This window comes from Emys orbicularis, chromosome 6 (assembly GCF_028017835.1).
Source record: "Emys orbicularis isolate rEmyOrb1 chromosome 6, rEmyOrb1.hap1, whole genome shotgun sequence".
Taxonomy (NCBI): Eukaryota; Metazoa; Chordata; order Testudines; family Emydidae; genus Emys; species Emys orbicularis.
The window spans coordinates 48,359,077-48,371,872 of record NC_088688.1 but is presented as its reverse complement, the minus strand read 5'-3'; the positions used below and the strand labels follow the sequence as shown (position 1 = coordinate 48,371,872).

General features: G+C 39.9%; 1 protein-coding gene across 1 annotated transcript in view; it reads left to right on the top strand.

The window, feature by feature from the left end:
* ARHGEF28 (Rho guanine nucleotide exchange factor 28) overlaps positions 1–12,796 on the top strand; it is an 81,918-nt gene that overhangs the window by 23,701 nt on the left and 45,421 nt on the right. Inside the window, exons 5-13 of the mRNA XM_065406111.1 lie at positions 1,140–1,251; positions 4,604–4,684; positions 5,430–5,472; positions 7,014–7,137; positions 8,186–8,312; positions 8,667–8,722; positions 10,215–10,266; positions 11,764–11,911; positions 12,001–12,122. Of these exons, the coding sequence (XP_065262183.1) occupies positions 1,140–1,251; positions 4,604–4,684; positions 5,430–5,472; positions 7,014–7,137; positions 8,186–8,312; positions 8,667–8,722; positions 10,215–10,266; positions 11,764–11,911; positions 12,001–12,122 (865 nt within the window). The remainder of the gene's footprint in view (positions 1–1,139; positions 1,252–4,603; positions 4,685–5,429; positions 5,473–7,013; positions 7,138–8,185; positions 8,313–8,666; positions 8,723–10,214; positions 10,267–11,763; positions 11,912–12,000; positions 12,123–12,796) is intronic.

Below are 12,796 nucleotides of genomic sequence, written 5' to 3'. Positions count from 1 at the left end.
AAAAACGGTTCAACTACCAAACCTAAATGCAAGAGAGCTATTTTTAAAAAATACTGGTTTCTTTCTATTGAGCAGTTTAACAAAATTCTCAGTTGAAGCATAAATGCTTTTTCCCCCAGAAGTTTTCCAACCTGCTCAGTAGTATTTATGCTGCAAATCAACATATTGTTTTCACAATATTTTGGAACTTAAGGCTGCTTCAGCAAAGTTTTTTGCAACATGAAACTCTCTTTGCTGCAAGTGCACGATGGAAATTCCCGTTAGTATTTCTAGGTCAGGTACATTGTGATCAATGCATTTGTAAGGCAATGTCAATGCTATCTGTGCCAATGATTTCAAATGACCATCCTCAGTAGGGGTGAAAAGTAGTTCAGTTTTCATGCAACAGTGACTCAGCCACATAGTGTCCTCTTTGGAGAAAAGACTGCACTTTATGCTGCATATACTCATTGTTGGTGTCATGATGCAAGCTTCCATCTGATAGAGCGCAGACCATCACTATTGTTTCTTTCAGAGCCTTTAAAGTTGACTTCAAATCTGGAACTGAAACAAACAGACTATTGTTTTATCTGTGAAGCCACCTGTGCATTTAGCATGTCAATAACATATCTGCACAGTAGTGAAAATATCGGGTATTTTAATGCAAGTCCATGTATTTAATGAACCACAAAAGTCAGATAATGTTCGTTTGATTTAAATTTTCAAAAGAAATGGGCTTTGCACAGGTAATTATGACTTGACTTTCAAGGCATATCAATAACGGATCACCAGCTGGGGTAGGAGATTTTCACTCATGGTTTCCAGGCACAATTAGATAAACATAAGGGAAAGGGAAGAGCGAGATTAATTCCTTCCTCTGGAATATCCAGATCATGGCTGGAGACAGAATACTAGGTTAGATGGAACACTGGTCTGTTTTGCTGTGAAAATGTCCTGTCAAGGACCGTCCGAAAAAAGCAGGGGAGATAACTGGTCATCTGATATAGTAGAATAACATCACTGTTCAGACTTTGGTCCCCACCAATTGAAATAATTTAAGATTTTTCTTGCTCTAATTTGCACACACACACTTTCCTGTAACACCAATTGCCTTTCCTTAACATTAATGTGCTTTTCCCCTTCATTTTGATTTCTTCTAGGAATCATTACTTTCTGGAATCCGGTCACGCTCTTACTCATGTTCTTCACCCAAAGTTTTATTAGGGAAATCTCGCTTTGCACGTGACTTCACAGTTTGTGATTCAAATGAAGGTGAGCATTAGTTCTACTCCATTTGTATGTATGGAATGCCACAAACTCCATGCTTACTACAGGCCAAATGCTCACTTCTTTACGCAGGTCTGGATTGTCTCCCTGGTATCCATGTAAAGAGTGGTCCCCTATGTGTGCAGCTCTCCAGCAGCCCATGTGGAAGTGGGGCTCAGCTGCCTCCACATCATCCCTCCTGGCCCTTCAAAGGGCACTCTCTAGGTCCAGAGCCTGCAGTCTGGGAGGGCATAGAGACAGAGCTGCAAGGGAGAAGTGGGCAATCTGGAGGTGTGGCTAGGAGAAAAGATATGGCAGCTTAGGACACAATTTTCTTTTCCAGAGTCCAGCAGAGAGGCCAAACTTGGTGCAGAGGCACAGGCCCTCTGTGCACAAGGTCCCCGCATCCTGCAGATCCTTGGGAATCTGTGAGGTTTGTGTGTAAGCTGTGACCTTTTCCACAGGCAGGGGAGCAAACACCACCCTCTTCATGGGATGATATGTGGATTCATTGTGAGGGGATTCTCACAGACCTGCCTTCCCGCTGTTCCTATTCTGCATGTTTTACCATGGTAGGGATAATCTGATCCTTTGCTCCAATTCAGTCCTAACTCAGACAGATTTCTATTGAAGTTAATAGGTGTTTGCCCACCCTTGGAGAACTGAAAAAAACTTGTAAGAACCTTACGACGTAGTCCCGTGTTACATAATCAACTGTTCTGCTTATGTGCTGCCTGCAAGATGTTAAAAATTGTTTCTAGCAGCCTTCTATTTTAAGGGTTTTTTTGTTTGTTTGTTTTTAGCAAACAACCCAGGCCTTCCTTGGAGAAAGCTATGTAACATGCTACAATAGAAATACATAAAATGATGTAAAATATGAGATATGTACTCAAACTTATTCATAATCACATCTCTGAAAAACAGTTCATTTTCAATAGAATCCATTTTCTTTGTTTTTTTTTTAAATTACTTTTGGAATAAGAACAAACCTGATTTTCTTCCAAAAGGAAAATTCTTACTTCAAGCTATAAGCATGAGAAAATCTGGGTTGGAAATGGTTGTGTATTTTTTTTCTAATATGTGCTGCGTCATTTAGGTAAAGCCTCCTTATTAGAGTCATAGAGTCATAAACTTTAAGGTCAGAAGGGACCATTATGATTGTCTAGTCTGACCTCTTGCACAACGCAGGCCACAGAATCTCACCCACCCACTCCTGTAATAAACCCCTAACCCAGGGGTCGGCAACCTTTCAGAAGTGGTGTGCCGAGTCTTCATTTATTCACTCTAATTTAAGGTTTCGCGTGCCAGTAATACATTTTAACGTTTTTAGAAAATCTCTTTCTATAAGTCTATAATATATAACTAAACTATTGTTGTATGTAAAGTAAATAAGGTTTTAAAAATGTTTAAGAAGCTTCATTTAAAATTAAATTAAAATGCAGAGCCCCCTGGACCAGTGGCCAGGACCCGGGCAGTGTGAGTGCCAATGAAAATCAGCTTGCATGCCACCTTTGGCACGTGTGCCATAGGTTGCCTACCCCTGCCCTAACCTATGTCTGAGCTATTGAAGTCCTCAAATCACGGTTTAAAGACTTCAAGGTGCAGAGACAGCACTTAAGCATAACTTTAAGTATGTGCTTAAAGTGAGGCGTGTGCTTAAGTGCTATCCTGAATTGGCTCCAGAAGCTTCTTTATTTTATTTAGGCCTGTATCTTGGGAAGACTCACTCACAGGTTTAACTTGCAGGACCATTGATTTCAAAGTTAAACACATGCTTAAACTTTTGCAGGATTGGGGCATTTTTCACGTGATGCTTAATAGCAGAACGCAAAAAACAGCAACAACAATCTTGGTTAAAATATAGGTGAACATTTTTTCAAATTTGTAGTTTTTTGTCCCTCAAATCCACATTAAAGCTTTGTTTCTACTCAGAACTCTTTTGTGCACGATCTGCAACACCTGGGGTGTTTACAAGTATTTGTATTGATTTTTTTTTAAATGTAACTTTATTTTTAGCAATTTTTCATCCTGCAGATTATCTGAGAAGTCTAAAAAAGCAGACGAGGAACAAGGGCGTATGTCCCATAAGATCTAAAGCCCTCAATTCAGCAAAGCACTTAAGCATGTGTTTAAGTATCTGTATCTTGGGAAGACTCACTCACAGGTTTAACTTGCAGGACCATTGATTTCAAAGTTAAACACATGCTTAAACTTTTGCAGGATTGGGGCATTTTTCACGTGATGCTTAATAGCAGAACGCAAAAAACAGCAACAACAATCTTGGTTAAATGTCAGTGGACTGCAGCAACTGCGTAAAGTTAAGCACATGGTTAAGAGCTTTGCCGTAATCAGGCCTAAACCCTGACCTCCTATATAAAGTCAGAGTAAACTAATAGGGGTTTACCTAGGGCTTGGGAGAGCTAGAATCATCCTTCTTCCCAAGCTATGGGACACAAATAGTCACTTTGTAGCCCATCAAGGCTGTGGAAGTGTCTGTAGTCACTGTGTTCTCCAAGCATGGGGCGATTTGGCCAATGCATTTGGGTCATCAGTAGGGCTACGATTATGTCACGGAGGTCACTGAATCTGTGACTTCCAGAAACCTCCGTGACATTTTCTGCCCCAGGGCTGGACTGCGGTCAGCAGGTAGCCCTGCAGCTCTCAGCCACTGCTGGTGGAGGCCCCCAGCAGGGGGACCCCAGAGCTCCAACTCCCCATGGGCATCTGGGCTCTCAGGAGGTGCCTGGCTGTGCCTCCTCCTCACCCCGCCCCAGCAGCACAGCTGGGCACAGGCTTCCCTGGATTTTTATTTCTTGCCCGTGACCGTCTGTTATTTTTACTAAAAATATTCCTTACAAAATCTGAGCCTTAGTCATCAGGGATCTGCTGAGCACATTGCTGGCCCTCCTGCCCCATTGCTTCTGTCTCAACCTCTTGCCCCCCACTGCAACATGTTGGCATGGACAGTGCTGCTACATGGAACTACTCTGCAGCAAGCAGGGGAAGCACAGATTTCCAGGTGCAACTTCTCGGCAGCTGGGAACTCCCACGGCTCCACCGCTTTGACGTCTTGTTTAGGATTTGGCCATAAATGGGGGTCTTGTAAAATCTGATCTTGTAAATTAAAATCCAATCTGAGTTTGCGGATTTGCATTTTTGAGTCCAAAAGGATTAGCCCATAATAAGAGAGTTTCATTCTTGCATCATGAGGTACAATCTAAAAGTAGGAAATGCACTGCCTACTGCCATAGCAATAACCAAAGCTTTTTAATACACATAGGAATAAAATGGCTACATATGTATTTAAAGGAGGATATTTCTAGTATGTAACTGTAAAGAATTTGTCCTTGCTGTGTAGATGGTGTGTTCATGAACAGTGGTCGATCCCTTCTCCAGGCTATTTCACTCTCTAAATCAATGTCTCTGCTCCATCCCTGTAGTAAGAGTACTGCAATGGCAACCCAATGGTGCTAATTTGCATGAAGCTATCTTCATTTTTCTGTGGGAACATGGCCTTTATTTCTTCAGAAGAGCATCTTGTTGCACATCTTTGGTCTGACAGCTAACTGAAATGTGATTTGATTCTCATTACATATATGATAAAATATATTATCTTACTTGCTGAACTGCTGGGTATTTTCTCATATGGGCCCTTATTCAAGAAGGTACTTAAGCATAGACCTAACTTTAAGCATGGGAATAGTCCCATTTAAGTCGTTGGGGCTACGTATGTACATAAAGTTAGGCATATGTTTGCAGATAATCTCTACAAAACTAAATAACGTCTGGTCTTGGAAATAATAGAAAAGAATCATGTATGCGCTTTGCAAAGAATAGCTAAAAAGCAAAATGAAAGATTGAACCATTCAAAAAACTGGGTTGCTCGGAAAAAGATCAATATTAATTTTCTTTACTTCTTAAAAGCAATCCGTCAGTTTTCAAAGACTGGCCTTCTCTGATGTTAACCCAGATCCAAGCAAACTCTGTCAAATACAACCTGTTTAATACACGATTTGTATTATCCTGGGCAATACTGCTTCTAATAATTTTTGCTTTCTAAATTCCCAACCAACATGCCAGAATATAATGACTGAGCTTACATCCTGGTGGAGGTTATGTGCTTCAAACAAGTAAATATCCCAATATAACCACGTTCGTTTTCATTAACTTTTTGTGTTTTGTAGAACAACGAGCATACAGCTTGCCAGAGCAATTGAAGGAAAAAAGGTATTGACACTTGCCACAGATGAATTTTTGCAGTGTAATTTTTATCCATCTACCATTATTTACATGTTAATGCTACTAGTTAAACACTAGTAGCACACATCTTTGTAATGTTCATCATAACTCAAAAGTAGCAGACTCAGACCAATAGACCATGTTCTATTGTGGTGCCTTTTACTAATGAAGCTCAGAATGCTATGTTATACTCCATACTAGTGTGAGAGTTGGATATAGTCTATAAAAATGTTATATTTGCAACACATTTGTTGCCTAACTGTGCAACTTTAAAGTTTGGCATTTCTTAAGTCCATTTGGCACTCTCCGTTTGTGCAATAGTCTTTACTTCTGTAACCACTTACTGTTTGTTGACTATAATGTCATGCACTTTTCCCTACAACCCTTAGATGTAGGTGTGCTGCATCTACCGTTACTCTACACATTATTTTGTATGCCAGACACCATGAGAGCTGTTTATGTACAAGGTGCATACTGAATGAGGAGAGGATTTCCAGTTCATTTACTGTGCACATTAAAAAACTTAAAAAAAAAAACCTGAGTGTTCATGTTAGTAAAGACTGTATTGTAATGAATACACACAGGGGAGCAGAGTTACAGTTTCACAGGCAACCTTAACTGGCATCTCTTGACTTTTGAGTTCTTCATTTTGCAACTTTTATTGAAATTTCCTTTTACATTTATTTATTGCAAATAAAAATCAGTTGCATGTTCTGGAACTATGTGGCTGGATACCAGGGAACCATCCCGATGTATGTGAAGTGCAGGAATCCAAATCCCATCTTCCCTTTAGTCTGGCAGTGACACTCCCAGTAGAGCCCACTGCTGTGTCATGTGCTCCATCTGATCCCCAAGTCAGGACAGCATCGTGGCTTTGCAGGCTAGCTGAGAGACGCCTGTGCTCCAGTGCCATCTAGGGAGAGAAGGAGGGAAACAGCACACATCTGTGACCGATTCAGCAGGCCAGCCAGTATTCAACAGAGCACCTTAGCATGTGCTTAAGTGCTGTGCTGAATTGGGACCTATGAGGCTGGTGCTCATGCAGAAGAATCCCTGGATGCTGCAGCCCAAGCTTCTTCTTTCACAGCTGACTGAGATCAGACATAGCAAGGAAAAGGCGTTAATGTGGGAGCTGCCCAAAGGAACATGCAAAATATGGGACTATGCTTGCTGAGGGGTTTGATAACAGTATAATTATGGGAAACTTGCAGTCTTTAGTTCGCATTATGTACAGTACCCATGCATGTGTTCCTAATTAGTATTATGCAGGGACTAATGTCACTTTTTGGTTTGATGTTGACCTCTTAAATAATTCTGGTTTAAACCTGAATAGAATCATAGAATATCAGGGTTGGAAGAGACCTCAGGAGGTCATATAGTCCAACCCCCTGCTCAAAGCAGGACCAACCCCAACTAAATACATCCTGTGATTGTTAAAAGCAGTTGAAGCAGAATATCAGCCAGCTGCTGCTCCGTTTTAAGATGTTATGTCCAGTGTAATGAACTGTATTCACTGATTTACATTTTAGGATTCAGGAGGAGGAATGGGATAAGTATATTATACCTACAAAATCAGAGTCGGAAAAATATAAAGTGAGTCGTACTTTCAGCTTCCTGATGAACAGAATGACTAGTACACGAAATAAGTGCAAGGTAATTTTGGATCTACATATAACTAGGTGCTTGTTAGCATAACTGAAATGCATTATAGCTTGGGATCAGATCTGTCTTGCCTGTTAGGTAAAGATAAGTGGCTGATTTTTCCAATTATTTAAACTGTATTTATAAGACATTTTAAATTTAAAACTTACGACAAATATGTTGTCAGTGTCCTTGTATAGACAAACGATATTGTTCATTTTTAAAAGTAACATTGTTTTCACAGTACTGAGTTCCCTTGCCACTTTTTAATTATTATTACTCATCTCGTGTCTTGTGATTTAGCTCAAGTTTAAATGTCTGCAGTATATTTGGAAAAAGTTTTCTTACTTGATATACAAAAATAGAAGTATTCGAAAGTGTATGTCTATTTTTCTTATTATCCACAGTAAGGACTTGATTCTGTAGTCTTTACTGTAGCATTTACTCAGTTGAGTAGTCCTGTTGAACTTAATGCATGAATAAGTGCTGCTGAGCATATGTGAGTTTTAGAATCAGGGACCAAAGTAAGTGCTAAATGTAACCACAAAATTAGTTGTGAAAAGTAAATCAGATACTTTGTGTGACATTTTTAATAATCTAAAGTCTAGATTGTGCAACGTATGTCCATGCTGGTGAGCACTTACTCATATAATAATTCTATTAATGTTAACTACCGGGACTACTCATGTGAGTAAGTGTCCCAATGTGACTAAGTGTTGCACAATGTAGCCATAAGTTGCTATTAGTAACACAGGAAAGGAAACTTGTTTATTTCAAAAATAGATGATTTTTAACCTAGCAATGTCCCTTCGAATATCAAAAACCGAGTTGTAAAAACTAATTTTAAAACCTACCTTTAATTACAGGTGCATGTATTTGTATGTCAGATTAGGTTAATGCAGGCACACATCCCCACTGTCTCAGTTGTTACCAGAGAGAGGAGATAAATGTTTTAAAATCCATTTTCTCTTAAAAGAAAAATGTTTTAAAGTTATAATATTATGGTGATTATTTATCTATTTTAATCTCTCTTCTTTTGCCTGCTCTGTTGGATCTGAAGACAAAGAATAAGGATGCCAAAGACAAACTGAACAGACATCAGTTTATAACTGGGAACTTCTCAGGCAGTATCCCGTGTATGGCATGCGACAAAGCCCTCGTAGGGAAAGAGTCACTGCAGTGCTCTTGTAAGTAGCTTTTATGTAACTTTTGAAAATCTGCTGCAGGATACTTGCTTAATATTCCATTTCAAGAGTGAAACTATCTGGATTTGAAGATACATACTTCTCTACCTAATCAGCCAGGGTCCCCAGGTCTCAGGGAAAGGGAACAAAGGCGATGGCCACTTGCTTCACAAGAGACTTCTGCTAGTTGATTCCTGAAACAGCCCTGGAGAAAGCTAGGAGAAAAATTAAAGCCGTATTTGTGGCTATTCAGTATGTGGGTCTGAAGGAGGAAAAATGATGAAGTCCCAGAATAAAGTGCACTACAATGTTTGACCCCTTTCAGTTTCAGGTTTTGAGATCTGTTTTTCCTTTCAGATTGCAATGCAATTGTGCATAAAAACTGTAAGGATTGTGCTCCTGCATGTACAAAGGTAACTTTCTATGCCTTACTGTTCTTACAATGTTATTGTGTATATTCTCTCTCTCTTATTTTTTAAATTAATCTCCATAGTTTCTTCTATGGTGATTAGCATATGCTGTACTTATTCAGAGTGTTTGAACAGTACCTTGTCTTTGTAGGCTGCTTCATAATAGGTTCATGCTGATTGACTTACTTGTTATATGGAGACTTAGAAATAATTAGTTACTAAAACAAACAGGATGCCACAAAATGAAGCTGAGAAAGAAAACAGTGCAGAAATGATCCAACCAAGTGTCTGTACACAAAGGGCTGAGAGAATGCCAAATAAACATCTAACACAACCAATAGCAATAAACAGTGTCCTTGAGCAAATACTTTATAAAAGGAGTGAAAACAGGTAGGGTCACTTCCTTTATATCTCTGGAGCGTTGCAGGATAAATTGGGATATGTAGTTTGATTTGCATTTCTAAGGTGTACTTAAAAGGGCCGGCCTTGAGGAGCCATTGATTTCCCCTGAGCTATATCATTTCAGTGCTTCTGACAGTAGGTAAAATCATCAAGTAGAGCTGAAGTGTAGCAGAGCCCTCTGGAGTGTAATAACCAACATACTTCAGTAGGTAACCCCCAATTAAAATGAGGGCTACATCTTCAAAACCGTACAGTGAAGGGGGCTTCTGTTTTTTAGGGACTAACAAGTGATTTCACTGGAGTAAGCCACACTAATGCAAGTCACTTTTCAAACTGTTGCAGTGCATATAAACAAGGGATTTGCACCAGTGTGGCTATATCGGAGTAGCTATTGCAGTGCACAGATCTTCAGGGTAAACATGCCCAACATTGCACTTATAAAACATGCATTTTTTATTTTATTTTATTTTGTCTTTATCAATGACACTGAATAGCCTCTGGGCAAACTTACAAAAAGGATCTAAAACATAAATTATAATGCTAAATCAGCTGCCTCTAACAGGTACTATAACTACTAGGACTGACGGATATTTACCAGGAGGAGACAATATCTCCAACCAATCATCAGGAGAATAAGAGATGGAAAACTACTTACTTGCTCTCCTCAAATGCAACACTTGTTTAAGCATATGAGCCTTGTACAATGTAGCAAAGGTTACAAATTCTGGCTCCGACAGACTGACTTAGAGTCAATTTCCTGCCTCAGGTCTCTTCAAATTCATTTAAAAAGTATAGCCCTACATGTGTAATTGTTTTCCTTAAACCCTCACAAATCATATGCATGTTGCAAAAGAATAATTCCATAACAACATAGTAATTTGAAAGAAAATAAATTAAATTAATTTTGTATGATAATGTGGCTGAAATTCATTATCCTTTCACTTTGGTTTGTTTGTCAGTAGCAGAAATACAAGATCATAATGCAGTTTGCTTGAGGGCTCTTCCAGATGATTATATGAAAGTAGATTACTGACTATTCATGGTGTAATCAGCTGTTATTTCATTTTAATAAGATGAAATTCTTCTTTACCAGAAATTCCAAGAGAGATATCATATTAAGACCAGACCACAAGCTGCCCTAACAAGTAAGTATTATAGTAAGCAAGCAAGCTAATAGGCATAAATCTATCATTTTAAAGTTTAGTGCATTGCCTGAATAATAAAATAATAGGACAAGTATTCTTCACAATTTTGTATGTGTGTGTGAGTATTTTTCCATATGACTCCCATATCTACTGGAAAACAGGTGCATTTGTTAGTATCTAATACATACAAGGTAGGATTTTCGAAAGCACTCATAATTGGTCTAACTCTTCTCCCATTCACTTCACTGCATATTAAGCAGTGGGGGCTGTTGTTTGTCTGGTTGGAAAAAGTGTGTGCCCCTTTAAGGGCTAGAGAGTCAGAGAGTGACTTGCTGTGGCAGCTTCATATCCGGTTAGCATGGGGATGTTGACCCATTTCCCCCTCCCTTCCCCGCCCCAGGTGACTGGAAAGGAGGTGGGGACTATTTAGGTCCGTGCCAGTGCAGGAAAAGCCCTCTTTTACCTCGACCAGGCAGAGCAGCACTCACCCTCCCACCCCTGGATGTAGATAAATACAAGGTTTTGTCATGATCAGCTGTGGGCATTACACTAGTCACTCCTTTCTCTGGGGGCTGGGAAGGAATTTTCTCTCTCTCTGCCGGATTGGCCAAGGTCGGGTGGGGGTTTTTTCACCTTCCCCACAGTGATTTGGGGGCTTAGTTTGGGCATAAATAATTGGGGGGTTAGGCTGTGATGTCACAACTCCTTATGTATGCCTGGGGCAGATGTCCAGTGCAGGTACTCTATAGGGAAGGGATACAGTGATCAGACAAAATGGATTGGTAAAGGATTTAAAGGAAGTATTCTTTAAAGGAGCAGAAATGGGGGCGGGGTTGGGTCTCCTATGACTGGTACAGCAGGGAGTCATTCCCCCACTCCTTTATACCCCCCACCACCATCTCATTTGGGGGACGTGGTCAGGTCCCAACAGGTTGGATGGGGATCAGGATGGGTGAAGGGGGAGGGCTGACAACAGCATCCACCACACCAAGTATGTGTAAATGATTATGGAATTACCCGCACTGCACAATTTTATCTGCTGGTACTCCCAGACATATAAGAACAAAATTGTGACCTAATTAAATCACATCCAATGTCTCCTGTCCTTCCTCCTGCATAGCTGGATGATGGAAGTTTTACCACTGTGAGAGCAGAGGTAAGCCAGTGTTGAGTGCTTTTGAAAATCCTCCCCGTCATGTACTCCAATGTGTGGCTCAACCATGTGTGAGTATAGGTATGGGTGTGATGTAAGTGTGTCCATGGCTTAAGCTTGTTCTCTAATTGACAGCATGGGCACCAAAGCCACTCAGCTTCACCTTGTGGCTTGTTTTTCCATCCCACTCAGAAAAGAGCACAGTGCTCTTGCACCATAAGAGAATACACCCAGTGGCATGTATTAATCTATAAGAGAATTGTGTAGTATTTCATGCTGTAGTCATACGAGGCAATAACATATGAGGTTTTCTATAAGACTTTCACATATATTTCACTTCACAGATTCATCATTTAGAGATATTCCTCAACCCATGTTCTCCTCAATGCATCCATCTTCCTCAATGCCTGTTGGACTTTCTGCTGTAAGGAAAGAAGTCTCACAGCAACCTCACTCTTTATCCAAAAGTGTTCCGAGTGCCAGTTTTGAAAGGTAGAAGGCAGCTACCAGCACAGTACGCTAACTAGATTATTCAGCATTCCTAAGTGAGTTGCTACAATTAAATACTTTTTTCATTGCAGAAGATCTATGCCATCGTCAGACCAAGACACTGATAGTAGCAGCTGGACGTCCAGCTCACAGTCTGAAACGCTGCTACAATCTATAGGGACCCTTCCATCAATGGATTCTTTTGTAATGGAAGGTGAGAAGTAAACTGAGAAATCTACATGTTATAACCTATGCTGCAAAATGCAAAGTGGAATCATTAATTAGTATGTCTAAGAATACTACTTCCTATATCAAAAGAAAATGTGTGTGTAGTAACTTAATTATGATTCTGACCACCATTAAATGATGCCATCAGATAAATGAGAATTAAAATTTGACCCATAATACCTTGCAAGTGGGTCTAAATTAGTGATGAACTCTTTGCTAATTGTAAGTGTTTTGTTTTTTTTAATTTGTTGTCATTATTAAAAATTAACAGGTAAAAACTTTTGTCCTGGGCTCTCAACATCCTTGCCACTAATTAAAAAATATCATATAATATAAAAGAGATTACAAAACCAAAACAGCCTCATATTTTGGCACTCAGATAGCCAGCCCTCTCCCGCCCTCACTCAGCACACACGTTACAAACAGTATCACCGATCACTCATGTTCCTCCCACAACACAAAAATCCCACCTCCCAACTGCCCTCCTCAACCCACCATTCATGTCTGGAAAGTCAACATACATGGGCTATTTCAGAAAAGGGGTTGGGGGTGTGAATTCCAGAGTTGAAGGGCATTCACACAGAGAGAGAAAATCCGGCACAAGGAATCTCATGTTGGGTGTGCATAAATTTGAGGCACCTCAAATCAGAGGGCACTTCT